Source organism: Notolabrus celidotus, chromosome 6, assembly GCF_009762535.1.
Source record: "Notolabrus celidotus isolate fNotCel1 chromosome 6, fNotCel1.pri, whole genome shotgun sequence".
Classification (NCBI taxonomy): Eukaryota; Metazoa; Chordata; class Actinopteri; order Labriformes; family Labridae; genus Notolabrus; species Notolabrus celidotus.
The window spans coordinates 25,219,271-25,244,887 of record NC_048277.1 but is presented as its reverse complement, the minus strand read 5'-3'; the positions used below and the strand labels follow the sequence as shown (position 1 = coordinate 25,244,887).

The window sequence follows — 25,617 nt, the reverse complement described above, 5'->3', positions numbered from 1 at the left end:
CATTATTTTTCTACTGAAACAATCCCAGAATGCAATGTTTCTCTTTTTTTAAGTAAAAATCAAGGTACTGTTTTCCTGGAATACACAGCGATTGGGCATCATGATGATAAATCATCAGCGCCTTTAGTATCATTTCACTCTCACTACAAGTTCAACTACTGTATGTTATACTGTATAACTACTGTTATGTATCATTTATGTAGCACATTTTGATATTGGCCACACAACAAACAATCTGTCAATCTGTCATTTGATTTTGATGGAAATGTTGATCATTTTATTGTTGTTGTATAGAAGTCTCTTTTTTTCTCCTGACTGCACATCCAGTTTAGGTATTCGTAAATAAACCCTTAACCTTGAACTTTTCTTTTTAAGAGTTATATTTTTGGGGCTTTTACACCTTTATTTCGAGAGGATAGAGCAGAAAACCGTGAGAGAGAGTGGGGGACTTACATGTGGGAAATGGGCCACAAGCTAGAATCGAACCTGGGCCGTCCCCTACATAGGTACACAACTGAACCACAAGGCTAAATCTGCACCCAAACCTTGAACTTTTCAACTGAGACCCAAGTGAGATGAGCACACAGTGTGGTCACTCATTGGTTAGAGGTAGAAATGAATAAAGACAGTTTCAGAGTCTACAATAAAGACACAATATAAACTCAGTCAGCTGTTGGAGATTCATTTATTTCAAAATAAGTTCAAAACCTTCATAAACAAAAACAGAAAGTTACCTTTTTACAAACCATGTCCCGCCCCTATACAACAGATCTCAGAGATCCTGTTCATGGTGCCAAATGTGGATGGACTCTAGAGACTCAGACATTGAACCCTCGCCTCTGTCCCGATGGAAGTCACAAAATTTAACAAAAAGAACTTCTCCAACACTGTAAGTGCAATAACTTATTGCAAAGGCACATTATATAAAGACACAATCAAAAGTACAAATACTGGATTAATATACAAAAAGCTGCTTAAAGCCATAAAGAAAATTAGAAAGCAATATTCAACCTCTGTCAAAGTCCAGAGCACCTCTTCAGAAAAACAAAGAACATTATTTTACATTTCTTGGCAATATTGCTGTAATACTTCATTGGTTTATCTCTGGAGGTCTATTATTCAACAAACAAGCAAAACAAATGTACAAGAAAAAAAAACTATCTGTATATTGTTCATATTTACAAAATATGACATAACTATGGACTTCAATCACTTCAGTAGTATCAACATGGACGGAGCTGCAGAGGAGGGGAGCACTGAGGGAGGGAGAAGAAAAACACAACAAAGTCTGAATTAAGTCGCACATGTAGTCATGCATTAATTTCACCGGACCGCATCCCATTTTAATTTTGACATTTTGTTTTTGATTTGTCGTCCCAACTTCCAGCAGAGTCTATATTAGTTCAGAATGTTTCTCCTTTGTTTAAGAGGTCTTTTGTCTTTTTATCAATACAATTTGTTCAAGCTGTGGCCAAAAAGCTATGTGTGTGGAATATATTTACAGCAGGAACTCACATGTCAAAATAACCATCATCAGCTAATAAACACCTTGTTCACAGGAAAGGGATCAATTTGAGGACAAGAGGCATCTGTTTTGTTGTTATAGGGATTTGATAGGGATTTGGATGATAATCAGGCTTTTGGAATATATTTTTATTACAAGGGGGGCATTCACATGCAGACAAAAACACATCTGGATGCTACAACCAATCGTAGTCAGAGATGTTCCAATAACAGTTTCCTCTCTGATACCAATCCAAATATTTATACTTAAGTATAAGACACCAAGTACCCCTCCAGTACTAGTTATACACAAAGCATTGGTGGGAAAACACTTTTATTGATAATTAGCTATCTTTGGCAAACATAACACTCTTTGAAAGCAAACAAATGTTTGTGTCTAATTGGTTCTGGTCTTGGATCAGTGCATTGACTGCTGTAATTGCTGACATCTGACACCATATTTTAGGCACTTCAAAGTCTGCTACTGGCATCAACATTAGAACAACCTTTATCATAGAAATATGTGAAGTGGCAGTCAGCTTCTAGACCACATGTCCAATTCCAAAAACCATACTCCATGACGTTTGACATGACATGATTTAGTAGCCAATGCTTTACATCTTTCCAACCAACTGTATATAAAGATGGATGACACATCTTCAGCTTCTCCCATTTATGTGCAAAACTGATGCCAAAATACCTAGAGCAATGGGCACTGAGATTTGCAAATATGGAGTCTGAATCTGTACAGAAGGGATCGGCTATGTTAACTTACCAATACCCCGTCTCACTGTCAACATGGAGGAGGGGGACTTTATGATCTGTACTGCAGACAGTCAGTCAGGAGAGCACCAAATACTTTGCTATCACTTTTGGAGGACTGTCATCTCACCCTTCATTTTATTCAGCCTATAGTTTGTTGGTAACCTGAACTTATGTCCAGTTTATGATAACGATGACATGACAACGTGCTCGTAACGTTCAACGTCAGCCATCTTGGAGGCTAATGGGAATGATTCAACAGTGTTTAAACATGTCCCATATAAGATCAGTCGTTGTGATTGGCTTGTCCTAAAATGACAATAGACATCTGTAGAAAAACAAAGGGACCGAAGGCATCTGCCATATAACACAAGCCCTCAGATTCATCTGGCTCTCAGGCTACAGTTTGGAGCGACGCAATGAAACATTTCAAGATGTCACATTGGGTTTAAGGGGAATGTGATGGTGATAAATTGTGATTTTCACTTTTTCCTTGCATGTATCAATACTGAAAAAAGTTTAGTTGCAGTCCAACTCTCAAGCAGGAGGGTTGTAACGGGCACACATACATTACAACAAATGACCACTTGTGAGAAGCGGCAGAAACAAACTCTCTTGCCTTCATTCTCACAGGGGGAAAGAAAACAGATATGTAGCCCAGCGGGCGTCATAGAGAGATCAGCCAAAAAGACTAATGAAGCCTGTCTCTAGCCTCAGCCGGCAGCCCAGCTCTGGTGACAGGCTTATTCCAGCAGGGTAACACACAGAGACACCCCTGCAATCACTGGACATGCTCACCACATTCCTGCAGTCCAGCTCTAATGTCATCACATTACCTAAACATTACAGAACACTCGGTTGGGGCCACTGATTTGGCCTGCAGTCCCTGGCATGTGACGGATCCTGTGAGCAAGCTACAAGTCCAGGAGTCATCTCTGCTGAGCCCTCGTCTATCGAATTGATTATTACAGCTTGGGGAGCTGTTTGTGCAGTATGTCCTCACTCTGAACGCTGTGATGTAGTGTGGTGTTGCAGGCCAGGACGGCTCACTTTGATGCTAATTAAGTGTGTCTATTCCTGTTGGTTGCTGATTGAAGCTGGCATGGCTAGTTGGTGTTGAAGGCTGCTGCTGTGCGTTGCTGCGCCTCGTCTGCCTGTGGAGACAGAGTTTCCTGTAACCTGAGGCCTGAGCCCTGCAGGGGAACCTGTGGGGGCAGCCCTGGGGGAGGAAATGACTCGTTGGTTTGAAATTGCTGCCAATCCAATGGCTGCTGTCCTCCTCCTCCCTGGGTAAATTGGCACAGGCTATGTCTGCTCTTGCTCAATTAGTCTCTGTTCACTTGTTGCATTCAACCTCTGTCCTTTTCTGCATGAACTGCCCACTGCAGAGCCGAGATGAAATGAATGTTTTCTTTCATAACCAATTATTCTTTGCTTCAATGGTAAAGTTAGTGTCCGAAAGTGACAGAAAGTACTTTGATTGCATCTGAGCACACTCTCACTGAGAAGCCTCTTTTTTGTTGTATGTCTTTAAAAATCCATAAACTGAATTTTCAGATAGGTAATTAATCTCAGTTGTTCAGTGTAGGAGATTAGTTTGATGTTCTTAAAAATAGGGCAGGATTTGTGGTATGAAAAAAAGGATAAAGAAGTAAATAATCTGAATCAAGCTTAAGTTAAATACCGTAGGATAAGGTGTGATTTGGCACAGAATTCCTGTTTTCTAAAAGTATTTTGTAAACCATATCTTTTTGCTTATCTTACTGAAACATGTCACTATAATGTATGATACCCAGTTCACCAGGGACTCAGCCCCCATGTATCAGTGAGACCTGAGAGATCAAGGAATCAAAATGAATACATCTCCTTCTAGCACACCTCTGTATTTTTCTCATTTTCAGCATCTGCTGACTGTCACAGTCACAGCCATTATCTTGGTTGTGTTGGCCGCTGTAACAGCCTCTGTTATCTCCAGTCTCTCCCTGTTCATTTGACCTGCGTTATCATTAGTGCTCTCAGAAAAAACTCCCTCCTGCCCCCACCAGCTCTAGCCGATGGCTGCTCCAGAGAGGAGGGCCATATGGGGGCAGGGTGGAACCAGGCTGGGACATCATGTAGCCCAGGAGATGGCTGCACTGTGTTCCTTGGCCTTCATGCGCAGCGCGGCTATGCTGGACGACTTGCGGTCTGGATCAACATTGAGATCATAGCCATTGATTCCCCCGCCCATACCGGGACCTCCAAAAAGGCTGCCCATGTGTGTCTGTCCCATGTGGCTGCTGCTTGGACTCGGCACACCAAGGAAGTCAGAGACGCCTCCCGGACCGTGAGGGTGAGGCGGCATGCAGGAGGTGACGGAGTCACAAGGCACGACACAGCCGGGCACTGGAGATGCTCCGCTGCTGCTGCCAATCCATGAAGGGTTCTGGATCTGTGGGTAAACAGCAGTGATTATGAGTTCAAGTATAAAGCTCAAATGACTGTTTGAAAACAGGGTTATAACAAGAAAGAGATCGCTCATATTGATGAACAGCTGAATCTGCAGTTCTCCTCTGTGAATGTTAGATCCTTGTTGAGCTCTGTGGTTCACTTTGATGTTTTAAGATCAGTCTAACTGCTCCCAAAGTATTCTTAACAAAATGTAAAAAACAAATGTTCACTGCCTGCCCTTCTTCAAACGGCAGACAGACAAAGTCGAAAACCACAGTTTAAAGAAAATAATTCAGCATTGAGCAGCTGAAGAGCTTGATATATCCCTCAGGTTGATACAGACCAAAACAGGAACTAAAAAGGCATTTGTTATTGATTATCCATTTACAAGGTTGACGCAAGTATCAGTCTAATTTAAGGATCATTTTACTCCATTATGTTGGATGCAAAAGTGATTTCTGTTCGACAACAAATTTACCAAATCAACTTAAAATGTGTTATTTTTGCAGCCAATACTTCTCTCTACTGTCCCCCCCATGGCTAAAATGCTACCCTTCATAATTAATAGTTATGAATGGCATACTTCTTAAGCAGATAACCTCCTCTTGTCTTAACCTCTTTGTATGTGGGCTTAGACATGTCGTCTATTCAGCGCCTGCAGCTTGTTCAAAATGCTGCTGCTCGCCTCCTGACTGGCAGGAAAAAGAGAGAGCACATCACACCTGTGCTGCGGGCTCTCCACTGGCTCACTGTCCGTCACAGGATTGATTTTAAGATTGGGCTTTTAACGTACAAGGCCCTAAATGGATTGGCACCATCCTACTTGGCTGATCTTCTCCATGTTCACAACCCAGCTCGAGCACTGAGGTCAACAAACCAGCTGCTCCTGGATGTGCCTAAAAGTCGCCTTAAAACCCAGGGGGACTGAGCCTTTGCAGCAGCGGCCCCCAAGCTCTGTAATGGCTTGACACTCCAATTAAGATCGGCCCCCACTGTTGAATGTTTTAAATCTTTGTTGAATACACATCTCTTCTCTTTGGCCTTCTCCTCATGAAGAGGACATTAATATCCTGTTATGTTGTTGTTTATTGTTGTCTTCATGTACTTTGTACTTTTTACTTTTTATCTTGTAAAGCACTTTGGCCAACACTAGTTGTTTTTAAATGTGCTATATAAATAAAGTTGACTTGACTTGACTTGACTTTACCTGTGCATAGTTCTCAGGCCGAGTCAGTAGAGGCAGCTCGTACGCAGTAGAGAAGTGTGTTCGGACCTGTTGCATCTGGCCAAAACGCTCCCTCTTCCTCCACTTGGCTCTACGATTCTGGAACCACACCTGGAAAGAAAACAGTACATCAGTAAAATGCTTAAAAAATTAGAGCCAAACCCCACCAAACAAAACTTGTTTATCATTTTAAACCCAGCCTTTATTGCCCTCATGTTGCGTATAAAACGGAAGACTTGACTGAAAATGAGGCCATCCCTTCCTCTCAACAAGACAAAGTAAGAAATTCAGCCACATAAAACGAAGATAGTGCAGCAGATAAATTTTGCAGCACATGAAAGTCGAGGCCCAGGTTTTAAGACTTGACGTGTCTTTAAAGTGCCGTCCACGCGGAGCTATTGATGTGAAAATGGTGAGTCTCCCCTGGTGCTGCACGTTTCAGCTCCTCCCTTTGATACACGGGCGTCTGCCTCCCTTCAGGCTGCCAGCGTCGACAGATCCACATCTGGACCTGCAGCCATTCATAAATCACTATGAGAGAGGTGCACTCTCCCCCACATGTCAGCACAGTGGGATACAGCGGGGAATCCCTCTGTATCATCCACCAAGCAGAAGTTCAACTTTTGACCAAGAATATGCTCTCCTCGGTCCGTCTTTGAGATTATTAAGTTTTGAATGAAGCTTATAAATTAGGTTCTTCTGAGTAGTTTCTCCATGCTAGATTGATAGCTGTGCTACTTTTGCAGACGGGTCGTACTTTCAGTGCCTGCTGACAGACCAAGTGCAGGTTACTTAAGCCACCTCTCCCGGAGCTGTGGAATGAATTAAAGGAGAGAGGGACTGAAGACTTGAAGACAGTATGTTATGAGCAAGTAATGTAAATATGCAGACGGAATTCAGTGGGTAGTTTTTGCTGAAGTTTGCAAAATGACTGTCTAATGTAGTCATCACTGCATTTGAAATTTCTATTATACAAACGACACCTATTGTCTGTTCAATCCATCATCAGAGAAGAGTCTTTTTCCTCTTTTTCTGCATTTTTTCAGTCTCAAAATTTTTTATGAGTTTAGTCAAATCCAAATTTTGTGGTGAATGTCATCTTAAGTGAATTCCTTTTGAGGCAGGTTTGTTGTCACATGATTTCTGAATCCATGAGCAATCTGAACTCGTTCAGCAGTTGTAGTTAAAATAAGCAACACGTATATTTATAGCCCAATAAAACCTCCAATAGAGACTAACTATAGACTTCTATATACTGTGTGGAAATGACAATGCATTGAATATTTTCAGTTCTACTTCTGGTGTCATGTTCTTCTGTAGCTGCTCAGAAATAAGCTATCAAAATGACAAATTCTAGAGAAGCAAAGATAAGCTGAATTTTAAAGCCACAGAAAATGATCTGTTGAATAGAAATTCAAAAATGTCCAAGCACGGATGCCAAACATTTAATAGTTCCAGCTTCTGAAATATGAGGATTTACTCCTTTGCCTCAGCAAACTGAATTAAGTTTGACATTTAGAGATGTCATGATATTATACTTTTCCTGTTTTCTGGTGTTTCATACACGGTTATCTTTATATTTAACAAATACATTTCACGATAATTTGAAAGACAATAGTCAGTTTTACCCTCAGACAATACGTAGTCATCATTAAAGAGGGTTTCTATGACGTAAGATCAGAGAAAAGCAATATCTGCCTATTTGTGCAATCTAATGAAATCTAATGAAAAAGATTGATATCAGAACTATTAAATCAATGTTTTGAATTATAATCCAGTGGTAGCCACCTCTATTTCTTCACATTTTCCACTTTCTAAACCTCCTGATCATCAGCTGTTACTTTGTTTCAACAAAACATTCTCACATCTCCATGCAAGAGAAAAAGAGATTAAAGTGGGACACTGGGACTCATCACATATTTATCTGTATCTATTTGTTGGACGCCTGAATCTTCTCCTCCCAAGAGGGAAAGGGAAACTTCTTTAAAGAGGGAAAAGAGAGTGCGGTCCTTCTTCGACACAGGGGTATGAACTTGGATTGTGGGTTGATTCCCAGCCCAATCAGCTTGTGGTTTCCACAGTCCCTGACATGCAATTTCCCCTCAGTCAACCTCCTCATATCTTCCCTTATAGCTCTCCCTCTCACCATTTTCTTCAGTCAACTTATCAAATGAGATAAAAGAAGCTAAACATGCACACACAAATCTATGATTCACATACTGAATCAAACAAATATGGCTGAATCCTTTTCAAAGACAGGACCTCCTCTGGCACATTTAGCTGTTGCCTGTGTTTCTGTGAGAAGCTGACGTAAAGAATAGTTGTCTGATTCCGACATTCCTCAGGTCAGCTGGCGAGATGAGAGGACAGCTCACCCTCACAGAGCCGTAAACCGATATCTGAGGTTGTGGCTGAACCCCAATGTCAAGGTGAGGGGTTGTTGCCCTTTGAATTATCTCATAAGTTTGGAGGGGGGCTCACGGTCTCTGTTATGACCCCCTGAGGATGTGGAGTCTATTATTGTTAAGGGTTCTTCATGTCTTGGCTCTGATTCTTCTTTGGTATTGTGTGCTCATAACATCACAGGTTTCCAACTACAGCCCCCCCATCACAAAAGCCTCTGATTGGACCAATGATCCTGAGTCTGACTTCAAATTTAATTAATAGAAACGCATGAAACTGGTTGATTTTTTTGGTTAATGTTGACCCAGTTTATGGTTATCATGCATGACTATAATCATGCTACATGCTCCTTCAAATAATGACACAGCAATATTTGAAAAGACCACAAGGTAATTTTACAACCAAAGATCTTCAAAAACTATTCTAATTGTCTGAATGAAGGAGAAATCCCCTTCCTTGGTGGCACACTAACAGAATTTTAACCTTATTGAAAGTTGCAACCCAAATTATTCTTAAATATCAGCTGGCTTGACATTCTCTCTGTCGCCATTCAAGTTTTGCAACATAAATAAAAGCTAACAATAATGAAAAATAGTTATATTGGCCTTTATCAAAGTTATTGGAAAACATTGTTGGTTGAAATAACTATGCCAATACTTTGGCTGCACTTAACAGACCAAAAGGTATCGGTCATAGATATTTCCTGAATTAGAAAGTTCCAGCGTAACTTCAGAAGCAAGTTGAGTGCTTCTATTCATTTGGACGATTAAAGGTGTCTTCTATTTTTATTTTATATTCCCCAAAAGACAACTTTGTTTTTGTAGTGTTTGGCTTCTTGCTGCGTTACGATCATAGGCTGTAAAAATAATGGACTTAGTATCTGTGACATCACCCATCTGGTCCTAAGCGCTGTTTTGAAAGCAAATCGACGGCGGCAGCCATATTGGAAATGCTGAACTCAACCAGGCAGAGTGTGACGTAAAGAGGTGGAGTTTGAGCCTCCTAGCCAACAGCTGTGTGTTCCCGACCTGGAGTCAAGTCAGTCATGTCCTTATTTGGGCAAAAACTCGTAATCTTAATATCTTCTGAACAGTCGCATTAGAAAAAAATTCACCTCCCATACAGTGTTGGCCGATAGAGAGATTAGCTACGTAGAGCCAGGCCATTTTTGGAACCAGGCTGTAAACATGTTTATTAATGCTGTAAAGATTGTCTTTTATTAATTGGGGTCTATGTGGTTTCCGGTGTTTCTGCAGCCAGCCTCAAATGGATTCTCGATGAATTGCAGTTTATAACACTTCCTCATGGGCTTCATAGTTTGAGACTGGAGGTTGCCACTTAGTTACAATGGAAAAAATAACACCACTGCACTTAGAATGGCGCATTTCACTATAAAATCTCTCGTACGGCTCAGTCGTCAAACAGAAAAGTAATACAAAAACAGAATTAAAACATCACTTAAGTAATTCAAGTTTGAGTGACCACCTACAAGCTAAGCATGGAGGTGCAGCTAATCAGACTGATGTCAGTGGTCAACTGCATCACAAAAGCCAACAGGGCACTATTTATGAGAGTGTGAATCACCACAGACCTGTTGAGGGAACTAAATGGAAGAAGTTAAATCAGGACAAATCAGGTAAGAATTGCTCTACATCATTAATTAAGTTCCACGATGAGGCAGAGGTGAGCCTGCTGTCCGTGTCGGTGCCAGAGGGGTGTTGGATCCTTGTCCAATTCTACTTCATTGTTTGCTGCACACTTAGTGTTTTGGTAACATTACTGAAGATTGTGCTGTTGATTTCAAGGTCTTCATTGTCAGAGCCCAGTCCATCGGACTAATCTGAGGTATTTATTCATCAGTCATATTTGTATATTCTGTATTATTCATGTTATTTAACTTACTGCTAAGCATTTCTGGTTAGATGCTGTCTATATTTCATTGCTTGTTTGTACCTGTTACATGCTCGATGACAATTCATTGAATCTAATCTAATCTAATCTAATATGGACTTAAAAAACATTTTGGAATGTTAAATAATGGAATTTTAAACATGCGATTAAAAATTGTATTAATAACAAATAAGTATTGAAATGTAGCGAATAATTATGATTAAAGAAATTAACAGTTTGAGTGCTCTAATTTAAACCTTTTAAGGTAATGCATACAAGTTGAGTATTTTGATTGTCTTTTGGTGTTATACATCTACTTTCATTTCTATTAATATGATGCTAACACAGGACAAAGTCAAGTGAAGATTGAATAAGTCAAACACAAACACCCAGGAGATCGTTGCCTCTATACTGTGTGAAACCTAAATACACTGTTGCCATTGTTGACTAGTTTAAGGCACTTAACTCATTAAAGTAACTTCACTTATGTAATAATAAACATCTTTTTTTCATCTTTCTAAACCTTACCAATCTGAGACTGTTAACTGTCTTTAGCAGTGTCATTCTTGAGGTAGGTCATATACATTACTGTGTTCTTTGAGTCATCACCACTCTACATGTTCAGTCTTTCAGTCATAGGGATATGTCGGGAAAATGAGATGAGTAGATCCGTGACTAACATAACACAAGAGAATCATAAACTGGGGCTTTTTAACATCTTCACCTTCCTTTTTAAATATAATCTTCCATCAGTTATGGACCTATCATCTCTTTTGTGATGGCTCAAGATAACTCAGCTTTATCCTCTCCTCTTAATCTTTTCCTCGCACTCCAACCCTGCTGTCTAAGTTCAGCCTCTCCTCTCTCTCCAGCCCCTCACCCCTCTGCCGACCCCTCTCTCTCCCTCCATGTCTCTCTCTCTCTCTCTCCTCCCTCCTCCCTTTTAAGTCACAGAGGGGAAGTGGGGATATTGGAAAGTGAGATGGGAGAATGTTCAAACTGGAGCTTGTTTTCATTTCATGTTTAATTTCCTGACGCCTAAGCCCTTGGCTTTCCGCAGCTAACCCCTCTGACCTTTCGGAGGCGTGCAGACGAGAGCAGCGGACCTAGCATACACATACGTACACGGAAAACACACACATTTACATACCGTGTTATATTCAAGATTCATAAAAGTCAGTCTGTAACAAATGCGTTCTGCGGACCTGGTGGCTCTCGCACACTTGCTCGAACCTTTTGCAAACAAGCAAACAATGCCTGAGCTCATATGTGCCCCTTGTCTTGGACTCTGAGTACCGAGTGTGTCATGTTTCACAGAGGGTTTGCTCTCCGTAGCTTTGCCTTTGAACGGCAATAGGAATGAGAGCGAAGCCAAATAGTTTGGCAGGGAGATCATTCAGGGAACAGTATGAAGTCAGATGTGTCCTTTGCTGCTCTGCGTGTCTCATTCCCAAACTTCTAACTTTCGATGTTCATTAGAAAGGAAAACCAGTGGTGTGTTTGCACAACTAGAATCTCAATTAACTTCAAGAATTTTTATTATTACTCATATCGATCAAAAGTGACCCATCCTCTATAAAATGCTGAAAAGGACCATATTTAATGACTGCAAACACTTACAACTCTTGTTGATTTTCCTGAGCAGACATCTGCGAGGAAGGTGGCTCAGAGCTCTCAGAGCTCAAAGTGCTTGGCGGTGATACAGTAATTGCTAAAGACGTTGACAGCAAAAGGCAGCTTACAGAGCCATTAAAGAGCTTTATTTATGCTCTGGAGCCAGCGGGCCGAGCAAGAGAGGAAGAGGGAGAGAGGGAGGGCAGAGTGCACAGCTCCAAACACGGCTTTGAAGTCCAGCCGTCTCACCTCATCTCTGTCATCCAGGACGGCGGCGATTGATAGACTGCCTAGGCACTCACTTACACACAGACGCCTCCCCCATAAAAAAAAAGTCAAAAGAAGGCCGTGTGCCTAGGTTCAAGACTGAGGTTGAGAACTAATTGTGCTAAATAAACTAGTGGTAGCAGAAGTCGCAGATGGGATTGTGGAAAAGTGCAGCCCTGCTTTATGAAGACATTGATCATCAAGCTGAGGATGAAACTGCAGGACCCTGACATTGGCATTTTGGCAGAAAACATCTGTACTCTGAATTTCTGTTGTTTCAGAGATGAAAAGGATTCTCTGCTCGCTTGCCAAGCCTGGAGCACCCCTTGGTATTCAACAATTGCATGTCCCTGGACTTTGTCTTGATGGACCTTCAGATGAAATTGTGGGCTTTAGTCTTGATTGCGTGCATATTTAGGGTCTGATTTTAGAAGTATGGGTCAAACCTCACAGTGACTCAACAGAGAAAGTCAGAGGAGGGAGGTAATTATATTCATCTGGGGAATAGATGGGCCTGTGTGAACGCAACATGAATGTACTTATTTCACTGTACCACCACAAGGACCAGACCGGGATTCTGTCCCTGACTGTGTCCTGGACTGTGTGTGGAAATTGAAACTGGCATCTCAAAGTGTTTTTTATATCCTCGCCAAATAGCTTTGATGACTTCTCTTTCCCCCCCCCCATGTTTTCCCTCCGTGCCTGCACAGTTGTGTGATGAAGCAGTTTGAACACGGTAGTGCTAGGAAGAAACCCTTCACCCCTGACCCTTCTGCAGAGCCTGCAGCGTGTAAAAGCTAAGAGCAGAGTATTCCCTCAGTCCCACCCATCCTACTCTGATCCAAACCTGGCAGGCAGAAAGAGAGATGGAGAACAATAGGCCTTGCTGTCTGCTGCTCTGAAACAATTTCTGTCAAACAGCCAGTCTGAACTCTCCCAGCCCTCTTTTTTTACACTCCCAGAGTGATTATTAGCATGCAAACATAGACGAGTGCAGTCAAACAACAGCTCATAGAGACTGTCCTCCTAACGAGGCACGGCCACAGTCGTCAGCAAAACAACATACTTTTATAAAAGACAAAGCGTTCTTGTGGCCGGAAAATTTTCATGAATGCAAAGGAGGAAGTCAGGTGTCATGTTTTTGGGTGACAAAGATGTCATGGAGGTGTGTTGGAGGGGTGTATGAGTCAGCAAGACATCTGATTTTGACATAATTTCTCTTTCTCTAACTTCTGGTTTATTTGTGAGCCTCTACTCTAACAAACTATAACCATGAAACAGGTTTGTTAATCAACCAATATTCTTTGTTTTGGCGGAAATGATACAGTCCTGCTAAAATGTCTTTAGCTCAGATATCTATCAATGCTGTCTCTGTTGTTATGACCCAAAGATGAAATATGAGTACGTTTGGGCTTGGTTACCATTACTAGATACTGGTAAGTTTTAATATGTAACCAGACTTTCATATTTTCTCCTCACCTGCACACGAGCCTCGGTCAGGTCCGTCCTCAGTGCCAGCTGCTCGCGGGCGTAAACATCTGGATAGTGTGTCTTCTGGAAGACCTTCTCCAGCTCCTCCAGTTGGTAGCTGGTGAACGTGGTGCGATTGCGCCTCTTCTTGCCCTTGTTGCTCTCAGCCTCGCTCTTGTCCAGGGGGCTGGAAAGGTCTGAGCCCGGCCGCTCACCCTGCCCCTTCTCGCCCGGTACTTTCAGGTTCAGGTAGCTGCCTTCCATCCCAGGAGGATCGACGCTTTGGGGCAACTCTGAATCTGTCAGCCCACTGTTGTCTTTTCCTGAGAATTAGTTTAAGAATGAGATTGAAAGAAGTGTAGATGGTTACTTTGTGGTTCTTTTTTAGTTTACTCATCACAGGGAGTAAGCACTCAGTAAAAGCTGGCTCTTTTGAAAAATGGCTCTTAACACAAAGACTTCATTGCAAAGAGAAACTGTCGTGTTCGAAAGAAGCGGGTCCAATGAAAGATGCTACCCATGTGCATTTTGGAAAAATGTAGGATTGAGGGATTATGGAGTTTAACTATGATTTGAAATACAAATCAAGACATTTTGGTCTCTGTTGCATCAATTCTGTCTATTATTCTTTTTGATAGATCATTCATACGCTCTGCAACTCGATGGACGTTCTACACAAGATCTCTGGAGTGCAGCTACAGTTCTGTGATGTGGATTGGCAGCGCTGCTCAAAAACCTCATAAAACATCCTGGAGATTTTGGTTTAGATGTTACTCTGCGGTTCTGTTAAAATACATTTAAAAAATTTGGTTCTGGTTGGTGTTTTTTTATTTTTGAAAGTGAAATTTTAAAAGGAAAAAAAAGTTATAATTCCCTCTAGTGTGGTTTCACAGATAATATAAATCATATTTTTACTGCAATAATATTATTTTCATGCAAGCTATTAAAAACAACTTTCTGACCATTTTAGGGCTGAAAAATGAATGACACATGTTGTCAATAGAAGTCCTATAATTACTGTTACTGCTCTATAATTGGAATATACAACAGAGCACTACTTTGTTTAAAGTGTGGCTGAATAAAACCATGGTGCCTCACGTTCAAGTCAGCGAGTGTGTCTGCTCATCATCACGTTAAAAAGCATCCACATAAAGTGACATTCACCTAAAGCTTACATCACCTCTGTAATGTTTTATTTTGAAGGTTCAAAGGCCTTGTCTGAATGCAGTAAGTCTCCAAGTAGCAGAGAAGTAATGTCGTTTTCTGTTTGAAAGGTATGTCACTACACATTGGCGTGACCTGTGACACAACCCTTGAAGGCCTCTGCCTCACATCTCTCAATCACGCCACCTGAAACCCGAGCCACGCAGAAAAACCTGCTCCTTCTCCCCAGCCGGCGTGAGGCAGGCCTTGTGTATGGTTCGGATATAGCTTTACTCTACAGCCTTGCCCCCCTCAGATGTAAACAACATTGTGTTTGTCACTTTCACTTTTCGAGAGCGTCCATTTTGCGACAGACCGCGCTCTGTTTCTGTCAGCGCTCGCTGGCTTTTTTGTTTCCTTTTAAGAGATGAAGAAAGCTGTCCCTTCTCCTCCAATAAACAAACAGCAGTGTGAATAAATAAGCTGAAGGGCTCTGGTTGCTGGCTGGTGAGAACAGTGTGCTCTGTCAGCTGCTCTGTTTGCCTTTCCTGCAAATGGGCATGCTATCCTGACTGAATTGGTCTGAAACCAGCTCAGAATGGTCTCCTCCTTGCAAAGAAACCAGCATTTAAGTCTGGTGCAACACAACACCAGCAATACTCTTGTCCAACAACATTGACTTCAAGTAAGATCACTTTCAGGACAATTAATTTAATAGGTATGAAAATTGTCACTTCACATTTCTGTTATGAGTAATGTCAGTAACAGCCTCCTGTCATTCTCGGTAACCCAGTGCAACATGGGGAAGAGAGTTGACTCCTTGTGGCACTGGTGAGTCACTGAGCCAAGCGTTTTAGTGGTAAGTAAGATGACTAAATAGTTTCAGAGTGATGAAGCTAGGCGGAGGCTGTCTGCAACATGCATGTTTGTTTTCATGGATTAGTGCTCCTCTGGCGAGTGTCTCCCACAATGAAATGTCAATAGTCATCCTCCCGGTGCTTCAGCAGCCCTCCCCTGCTCCCTGGCTCAGACCTGCCCTGACCACGACACTAATGGAACTGCACAGCTAGCCCAGCTGGAGTTCATGACCTCATATCACTGTGGCCCACCTGTCAGAGTCTCTTACAGTCTCCACGCAGGCAGATGTTCTGACATCACCAACCCCTGCACTGGCCTCATATGCTAAAGCACTGTGCAATATTTTCATTCTAGCCCTGGGCTGCAATGTTAAGAAGTAAGGCAGGTCAACTCCAGGTTCCCTTTTGGCATCTGCATCAGGGAGAGAAAATGAAATTATTCCGCTGAGCATTGCATATATCCGGTGAGGCACAGGGTGCAGCTGGGTGCACAGATGAGGGGATAGGAAGATGTTGGGTTAGTGGATGGAAATGTTCTATACAGAACTGTATCACTAACAGTCAGGGATGTGCATGGTTAGTCGACTCAATAATTGAATGTCATCACCTTTGCTAGTAAGCACCAGAAGTATTGACTGAGCTAACTGGTGAAGAAGGCCAGCGCAGTCCTGGACCCTTTGGAGGTGGTGGCTGACAGGAGAATTATGGCCAAGCTGTCGTCTCTGATGGACATTTTTTTTCTATATATATTCTTGTTGGAATTCTTGTACTGTACACCTCCTTGTTTACTGCTGTAACTCTGTGAATTTCCCCATTGTGGGATGAATAAAGGAGTATCTTATCTTAGTATCTTATCTCTTAATGCCAAGTTAAACAAACTATGAATACTTTCATTGTGGCCACCCGCCACTAGCTGGGGCTGTAGACCCTGATAATGATTACAGTCATATTACTGTAATGCTCTACTACCCAGGTGTAAACAATCACAGGTGAGGGATGGCATCTTGTGGTGGCAGTATTTTGATCTAGAAAATGGATATCAAACTGTCTATTGGCTGTGTCCTGTTGAACTGGCATATAACCACATGACCTTAGCAATGCATAACTAGCACAGGCATGTGGACATTCACCTACAATGAGGGTCAAAGGCTGGTGGTGCTAGCTCTGCTAACTGTACACACACTCTCAAGACATTTGACATTGTTTACCTGCAGTCTGTGACCACGTGTCTAGCTGTTAAATAATGCTGAATTCTGAATTTTTTTTGAGTGTTGTCTTACCTTTGGACTTGTCTGTCGGAATTTAAATTTCAGTTTAAAACACTCCAAAAATTAGTAATTTGAGAATATCCCTTTGAAAAGTTACACAGGAATCTGCAGCAATAAAAACATTACTTCCTTACAGTTAAAGTTGGGAATTCTAGGTAATGTGTTTCTATTCTTCATGAAACATTTCAGCTCTCGTGTCAGTACATTAAATATAAACTACCATAGGCAACCCGTTAGCTTAGCTCAGCATAAAAAACAGTAAATAAAGAAATGCACTTCTGAAGCTTATTATTTGAGGTGTATTAATTTGTTTAATTTTCTGGAAAATATAAATTTAAAATTGAGAAATTTTCAAGTTGTAAGAACAGTTGGAGGCAGGGCAATTCTAGGATTGGATGTTTTGGGGTGCTGAGCCAGGCAAGATACATTTCACTGATTTGTACATTTTAATGCTATTTCATTCCCACATAAAGGAAAGTATCACACTTTTTGGGAACGTGTGTGACTAAACCATCAAATCGGATAAAGGTTATTTAAATGCTGAGCCACAGCAAAAGAGAAATGGATTGGAATCATAAAAGAAACATGGTAACCCTTATTTATGGGGAAAGACAACTCATTTTGATACAGCAGCTCCTGAACATATACATAAACAGTATGTATGTTTCTGGAGTAAACCAGTCCCCCTATAGTGAGTACCAAAAATACAAAAAATTGACATTGGAGTTATTTTTTGGACTTTCATTTGAAATGAAATGCACAATATGTAAAACGCAGTGGAGCTTATGTATTTTTGTTGTTAAAATATTACGTTTCAACCAAGTACTGCATGGTTTTGAAACTTTTCTAGCTTGTTAAAAAAGACATAGTAAAAAAAAAATTTAAAAAAAATCTCTCAAATTTTAGGGGTGGTGAGATTCAATTTAGAGGTGCTTCAGCACCCCAAAAATTGGCTGGAAACACCTATGCTTGGAGGACCTAAAACCCTTTTCCGGACTGCCAAAAACTGGAATGATTTATTGGTATTTGTGAGGGACCTTTTAAAACTTCTCCATTAAGATATGTGCGATGACTGGCTTAGACACAAGGGTGCACTAATTGCTCAAACATGGACCAATGCATAACCGGCAGCCGCTGTCTTTGAAATGTTGTCTAACAGTTTACAACTGTGGCCTTAAAAATGGACTAACTGTGAAGTCTACATTTCCATGTCTCCTGTAGAACTCCACTTTTATGAAACTCACTATACAACAAACAAACATCCCCAACATGGCATTCCCAATCTCAGTGTTATTGATGTTGTTGTATTATACAAACCAAATGCTGGCTCAGGACGTCAGTGGTGATAACGAAAAAGGTTCTCATGGGTCTTTGTGGCCTGAAAATCACCTCATTCCATGTCCACGACCAACTGTATGCAACAAGCAGGTCGGTGGCTTTTCTTACTCATTTAAAAAATGAGTCATCCTGTACATCAGAGGTACCAGACAGATTTTGTGACCTCAGCAGAACTAGGCTAGTCCATTCCCAGTTTCCAGTCCTTATGCTCAGCTTGGCTAAACTGTCAGTCCTGGTGGCTTTATATTCACTAAATAGAAAAAAGGGACATCAGTCTTTCATCGTATTCTCTAAAAAAAATAATAAGTACTGTTGTCAGCCTAGTTGTTTTAACTTCTCAGCTTTAAACAGACTTTTATCATCACCAGAATCTGCACTAACCAACATCTTTCTCTTGTCTGGTGCTTCAAGCTCATCTCTCTTTTCTCTGTCACGCTAACCACACAGAATCCTTTGCCACAAACATCTACGAGTATTCCCGCATGCTGAGCTGTCTTTTCTGCACCAGCTCTGCAGAACACAACCATCACACACTGCTTTCTTTTGGGAGCCAAGATTCCACTGCACTGGCTCCAGCTTTTTTTCTGGCATTCAGAGGAATGTGTTTTTGACTTGTTCTCTCTTTAGCATTCATCGATGTGTGTGCACAAATGCATGGAATATCGCTGCCTGATCCTGCAATTTGCCAGAGTGAGTGTGTGACAAGCTGCAGACCTCTTCAGTTAGCCGAGGTCACATGTTTACTAGGGTCAGCAATTTAATCACTGCTGAAAACAGAGAGGAAACATCAAAGTGTAATTTAACTGGTTGTAAAGCAACAGGGCACCCTCTCAGTTTTTATGGAAAGGGACGAAGAGGGTCAAGTGAAGCCAAATAAAAGAAACACTATAAATTAGTAACCTGGGGAAGGGTTAATGACCAAACACTAAATAGAGAAGGGAATGCTTTTAAACAGAGTGCTCTGAAATGTTCTCCTGAAAACTGACTGCATTATGTTACAACTGCTCTCCACTTATCACACCTTATATGGACCAAAAACAGTCAAATATTCCATTGGCTTTGGTGACTTTTGATTGTACATTCATTTCTGGTCCGCAGACATGCTTGAGGCTATTTTATTCTTCCTGCAGCTCAGTCTAAGACCTGATGTTGACTGTTGTTTCCTCAGAGGAAGGGAGGCTCCCAGATGTTCCTGAGGAGAGATGTATGCCAGTGGCTCACGCAGGAATTCAGATTCCCTGGGAAAGCAAAAAAATCTGTCTGCTCAGCCTCAGCTCCTGATAAATTGACACGATCATGACCTCACTACTGTCAGAATACCTTCAGGTGCAGCTCCAAGACTTTTGTATCAAGGGGAGAAACAGTGGTTTGGGATTAAATGAGAATTTTAGGGAGATGTTGGAATAAAAAGAAGATGAAGCAAAAAAATTTTTAAAGAGATTTTGGGAAGGAATCTTTTTTTTTTAAAGAAGTAAATGGAACGACATGTAAGCGGCAAAATAAAACACTGAATATTAGGGTTATGTACCTTGTAAATGCAGTCAGTCATTTTTTATTGTCAGGTGGTTAACAGTTTAAAGGAAGCATTAAATATCAAATCATTAAAATAAGGAGGGATCTAAGTTTGCATCCTGTCTGATCAAATTGAATATATCATCTGTACTCTAGTAGAATATTGTGATTGTACTCTACGATCACATTCATGCTATCTGCTTCATATTGAAATCACATTTTCATAAAGTGTTTTTGCATGTTAGATCATAGAGAGAAGACAGTTTGTAGTGCAGCCTGTTACCTCGGTTTGCATGCGTTTGAATTTTAGATCAAACATTCAAAATGATCTCTCTGCTGCTAGAAAAATCTATTTTTACATGGACCTGAATTGATCTTTTTACTTTTCATTCTGTTAATTGATTTTCTTAAGTGTCCTGTTTTGCTAAGTCAGCAAGCCTATTACCCTTTTCTGACTTTACCACTGTTCTAAGTGGCCAAATTATGTGGCATTTAAAGACTCGTACATACGAATAGGTGACGATAATAGTCAATTTATTAGGCTCAAGGAAGTCATGGTAAAGACCCAGAACAGAAGGCGCTGATCAAAATGTGTGCCAGCTGGTTAAAGTTTCCAAATAATTTCTTCTTTGTGGTCTGAAAGCAGGTTTGGGTAGGCGGGCGAGAGTTACCTCTCTCAGACTAGAACCAGAGTCAACGCCTGCTGTTCAAGCTGCAGGAGAGCCGGAACAAATGCGAGCAGAGAGAGAGAGAGAGAGAGACATACTTTCAAATAGAGTTCTTCCAACTTTTCCTAAACAGAACACTGTACTCGGAGTTAAATTCCCACTGTGTCTTCTCATACAATGGCAGGCAGATTGCTGCAGCTTTGTCTCAGGAGCCACATTTTTTTTAAGTCAGAAATTCACCCTTTCAAACATTCATTACTTAGTCTTATTTGTTCTGGTTCACAGACACACGCCGGCACCATCACAGGTGTCATTCGGGCCTTTGCTTATTGTTAACATGGACACAATGTGTTAGTCATCAGCACATGCATATCCTGTTACATCACTTCCCACAGCCTTTTAACATATATTGGAGTGCTTTATTTTGACAGGATGCTTTTCAAACCATGCCAGGACTTTTTTTTTAAAGAGGGGTCTTGTTTTGGTTTTCATCCAGTCTAGAAAAATGTTTTACATATCACAGGATGCTTCGATTTCCCACTGACGGGAGGAACAAAGAGTTGTCTGAGCTGTACGCAATTTGCTTTAAATTGTTATTTTGTGAGAAGAAGACAAAGAGGATGCGGCACAAGCGGCGGGTACCACAGTTCACATAAAAACTACACTGAATGGGAGTACTCAACCTCAGTATCAACCACAGGCCTGCAAACATGATGTCTTCTTTTCATCTTACATTTAAGGAAAGCTTGATAGTATTTTCTTTTGTGTCTTGAAAGTTTTTTGTCGTTATATTGCAAAAAAATAATCTGTATCAAGGAAGAAAACTAAAAAACTGGTCCAAATTTTGAATCTAAGTTTATATATTTATTAAAAAATGGTCAGCGCCACAGAGTTCAGTGAAGCATACGCATGTAAATAGTCACTTACACGTGCGGCTTTCCCAGAATCCCTCTCATTCCCCTGAGTCCCTCAAATCATTACCCAATCTGGATGTCCATTTCTGACTCACTGCTTATTTGTATAAGGTATTGTAGAGACGGGGTTATGTAAACCAGTCGCACTCTGTCATCTCAGGGACTCTCTGCAGCTTTGAGAGTTGTGATGTTTGGGGAGTATGAATAATAACTATAGGAGCCAGTAATGCACATCTGCCTCAGATTAATGCCGACCTCTCCTGCAGAGCTGACCTGCATTCCTTTGCTCTCCATCAGCTCGGGGGGCTTTATTTCATTCATCGCTGTGTGAGCAGGTAGACGGCTCCATCCCTGCATCGCTGTGGGACAGTCTCACCGCTGAACATCAAACCCGTCAGCATGCCAGATGCACTACTGTGCACAAAAATGTGTTCAATGTTTTCCCAGGGATGGGATGTTATGTTTTAATTGTCATTTATTAATCTGAAAAATCCGTTTGATTCACGCAAACCAACGTTAATCTTTCAGAATATTGTCTTGTGAATCTATAAATTAAAAGGAAATAACTACAGGAATATCTGAAACTTCAAATCGCTTTAAAACATAGAGCTGTGGTGAAACTATATTTAAATACAATACTTGATGTGCATTGGAAGACTGATTTTGAAGAAATAATTGGCTAAATACATATGGAATAAAAAAAAGTGAAAATTGGAATTGGAATTTAAAGTTTAAAGTAGATTTAAAAATCTTGTTTTAACAGGATGAGCACATAAAGTCCTTATCTTCACCTTTGCTTCTCTATTAAATCTAAATATAGGCCTGTGAAGAATGTGACCATTTTAGCATAAACACACAATATGTTCTCAGCTGCTGAGACACTTTTCTCCTCTCTTTGTGTATATTTATGCACACAGCTTCAGCTTTGCATGTGACATTAACACATTTACGAGAATGTGGTGTTGCCATCTAAACAGTGTTCTAGCTGAAGTTGCCACACAGAAAAACTCCCTCTGGGCTCGAGCTGCCTTTTTGTGTCATCGCGATGGAGATAAAGCATCAGCATTGAGCAATATATCTCCCATTGAGGACCACACATTGGAGCACAAGCCTGTTGACGCCTGAGGCTTTGGCAGGACCCCAAAGTATCCTCCCCGGAGCCACGATGCCTTCATCTGGCTGCAACATTTTCAATAACAACAATGCGCAGCTCCCCTCAGGGGGAGGCATGTTGCATTTAATGACGGTGTTTAAACGGTTCTGTCAATGCACGTGCCAAATCGATTCAAACTTCAGCGCAGGGGTTCTCCAGTCAGTTTGGGCAAACTTTCAAACTCCCAAGAAAAAAAAAGTGACAGATCAGCGTGGAATAAAGAGTGCCTCCAGATTGTCTCAGGAAAACAGATTACTTTTCACTTTGTGGATGTTTTTTGGCAACGTGTGTAGTGGCTACTGCGAAAAATAATAAGTTATACTGCAGGCCGAGCTGTAATTGGTCCCACAGAGCAGAATCAGGGCAGTTAAATTTCACACGAGCCTACAACGGATGCTAAGTTTTTACTAACACAAGATAAACATTTAGCGTGACGTATTCTGAGCAGCGTTCAGATGATTTTTCTGAGCTGCTGTTTGTTCGTGACTTTGAGTTTCCGGTGCGCGTAAAGGTTTGGTTGCTGCATAAAAGTTTCTATAAACATCCAATTTCAACCACCATCATACGGATGTGTTCTTCTGTAACATCCACAATCATGATAAACATCTGGATCTGAACAATGAGGACGCTTACCAGTGTGTACGTAAATAACTCTCCATTAAATGATTTGAAATGTCTCTGTTAATGCTAAGTCAATACTATTATTAAGTATTTATTTTTCATAGATACTGTTGGGGCTATCGGCCTATAGGTAAAAATGAAGTCTCCTCAATACACGATTTAAAAATAATATAAACTCCATGTCATTAAATGTATGATTTAAATTGCATGATGCGTAATGAACTGTACAGTAAACGGGTGTATTTTGTAAACGATGGTTTAAAACGAATTAATGACTCTAAAGCTTTTGAACTTGTTCCTTAAATCCCCGTTATTTGTCAGCACGACTAACAGTCCCTTAATATTTGTGTGTCTTTGAATGTGCTTTTATCTTTGACAATTTGGACCTGAAAATTTGGAACTGACGGTGTAGCCATCCGTCGAATAAATATGGATTTCCCTATACCTGTGAAAAAGTAACATCAGCGGTCCAAACTTATTTTTTGACATTAAAAACAACCTATGCTACACATGAAAACGGCAACAAACACGGTTGGGCCGATGTGTTAGAGACGCTGCTTAAAACAGTCCACTTTTTCTTCATTGTCACTTCATTGCGCATGGGTTTTCTGTGTGTGCGTTCACGCCCCAGAGACTGGAGACATATTGTGCATGTAGGAATATGAAAATGGTTTTATGATGAGGATCACTGTTAAATTTATCGATACCAGATTGTAGACGCAGGCCGGTTTGATCAGTGGCTTCGTCCGGAACAAAGTTAGAGTATTTCCGAATGGATAAAAATCCTGTAAACACAATATTGTAAAATGTATAAACTACACTTTTTAATAATGTCTTTACTCTTTAGTCAAAGCACATCTATAAAAAGGGGGGTTGTATTTGTACACTTGCAGCACACTTTGCAAGGTTACAGAGCAGGAAATGACTGAATGAATCTAAAATACATTTCAGATTAATTCACTATTGCATTTTTAGAATTAATCTGAAAATATGCATTTTGTTCTAATTTCTGCAGCGTTGAAGCTATATGCAACATAGGATCTATGTTCACATTGGTGCGTAAAAGTTATATTTTTCAGATTTCTCTCGTCAGAGCGCACCGTTTCCCTCGTCAGTTTGATAGGAAACTACTTTGCTATTCATAAAATATGTATTAATTAAAGAAATACTTCAGTTTAAAAGTTTATTGATATGTGTCCTGCTGGGTCCCCCCTCTGTTCCTCTCCGCTCCTCGCACATATGCTTACTAACTTTCAAATGCTGCAGCCTTTTACGCACAGGGACATTATTATATCCGTTATTACTTGCAAATGTTCCCTCATGTCATGAATTTCCGCTCAGCACAAAGCCGATGTATCGCCTCGTTTGTGCCTCTCTCGTGTGCACTCACCATAGCAGGGCAGGAGCGTCCCGTTGAGCCCGCTGTCCGGGTGCAGCTTTCCTCCCTCGGGCGGAGTTTTGCAGGTCGGTCTCTGCATGAAGAGCTGATAGGACTTGTTGAATGCGCCCTCCTCTGAGCCATCCAAAGACTGGCACTCCGGCTGGAAGGGACTTCGGGGCTTTTCTCCGTACGGCTGCCCTTTCCCCGGGATGAACGTGGGGCTGTATTTGGTTTCAGTGTTTGGGAAAGTCCTGAACGGGTTTGCCTGGTGGTCCCTACCCTGCGCAGTAGAAGTGCTATAATATGAATCCATCGATGTCATATCGCAGTATGAGACGCACGCTGCGTTCATACCTAAAAAGTGATATTAAAAAAATCCACACGCTTCTTTTTTCCCTCCCCTTCCCTCTCTTTAAGACAGCAGATATTCTCACGCGCTGACAAACTCACACTGACGCTCTCGTGCACACACACTCTCACACTCTGTGCAGCATCTGGGACTGCTTAAAAAATGAATCAGATGTTTTCCAGAGACTGCAGACTGAACAAATGCTAAAAGCCCCCTGAAGGTTTGTCGGGGTAAAGAGAAATGCCTCGCTCAAGCTGATGCCGCCTCAGTAGCCTGCAGTGTATCTGACACACACACATGGACCCACACACAAAAAGACACACAAACACACACACATTAACTAACGTAGGCCCACACCGGACTGCAGCCAGTGCTATTATGCAGCCAGTAGATATGGGAGGTCAAAAGCTTTTTCTGTAAACACGCGGGAGACACAACACATGACATTAATGTAATTAGAGATGAATGTGACCGCTTTGATTCTTGCTGCTCCATGTCTGAACAAATAACCTCGCTGCTCTTCAAATCAAACTTTAAAGACTTTTTCTTTTTAATCCAGTCACTCTCATTATTAATGAGCTGTTTGTGTTCTTTCTGTCTGTCTCTGTCTTGGACTTTGATATGACTCGTAAACAAAAGGATGAAGCAGGAATTTGGAACAACAGCAGGCCCAAAGTGAACAAATGTTAAGCTAAAGTAAAAATATAAATATTTTCTTTACATACTAAATCAAACAACGTTGGAGCAGGACCTCATGTGTGAAGTCTGTCACTGTGGATACATTCACTTAAAATGATGAGGAATGTGTTTTTAATATTAAATCAGCTTCTGATTAGGCCTGTGCCCTGC

General features: G+C 41.1%; 1 protein-coding gene and 1 long non-coding RNA gene across 7 annotated transcripts in view; one reads left to right on the top strand and one right to left on the bottom strand.

The window, feature by feature from the left end:
• The window catches only part of LOC117813809, a 71,891-nt gene that overhangs the window by 14,679 nt on the left and 31,595 nt on the right, over positions 1 to 25,617 (top strand). The window contains exons 3-4 of one of the 6 annotated variants that reach the window (XR_004631456.1): positions 8,266 to 8,349; positions 8,507 to 8,770. The exons of 3 other annotated variants lie outside the window; for them this stretch is intronic. This is a non-coding gene — a long non-coding RNA (uncharacterized LOC117813809). Of the gene's footprint in view, positions 1 to 8,265; positions 8,350 to 8,506; positions 8,771 to 14,202; positions 14,373 to 19,338; positions 19,590 to 25,617 lie in introns of those variants that run through there. 2 more of the 6 variants (XR_004631458.1, XR_004631455.1) reach the window with 2 other exon arrangements.
• alx4b (ALX homeobox 4b) lies at positions 667 to 25,133 on the bottom strand. The gene is made up of 4 exons (XM_034684844.1): positions 24,429 to 25,133; positions 13,574 to 13,887; positions 5,903 to 6,031; positions 667 to 4,696 (listed from the first exon to the last, which is right to left on the bottom strand). Exons 1-4 carry the CDS (start codon positions 24,769 to 24,771, stop codon positions 4,376 to 4,378), a joined length of 1,107 nt encoding a protein of 368 aa, XP_034540735.1. The 5' UTR covers positions 24,772 to 25,133; the 3' UTR covers positions 667 to 4,375.

Coding starts and splice junctions, on each gene's coding strand:
- alx4b (XM_034684844.1), bottom strand. CDS start 24,771: ATGAACGCAGCGTGCGTCTCATACTGCGATATGACATCGATGGATTCA. Junction 13,888..24,428: donor GACGCTCCTGCCCTGCTATG/GTGAGTGCACAC, acceptor ACTAATTCTCAG/GAAAAGACAACAGTGGGCTG. Junction 6,032..13,573: donor TGACCGAGGCTCGTGTGCAG/GTGAGGAGAAAA, acceptor TTTTCTTTCCAG/GTGTGGTTCCAGAATCGTAG.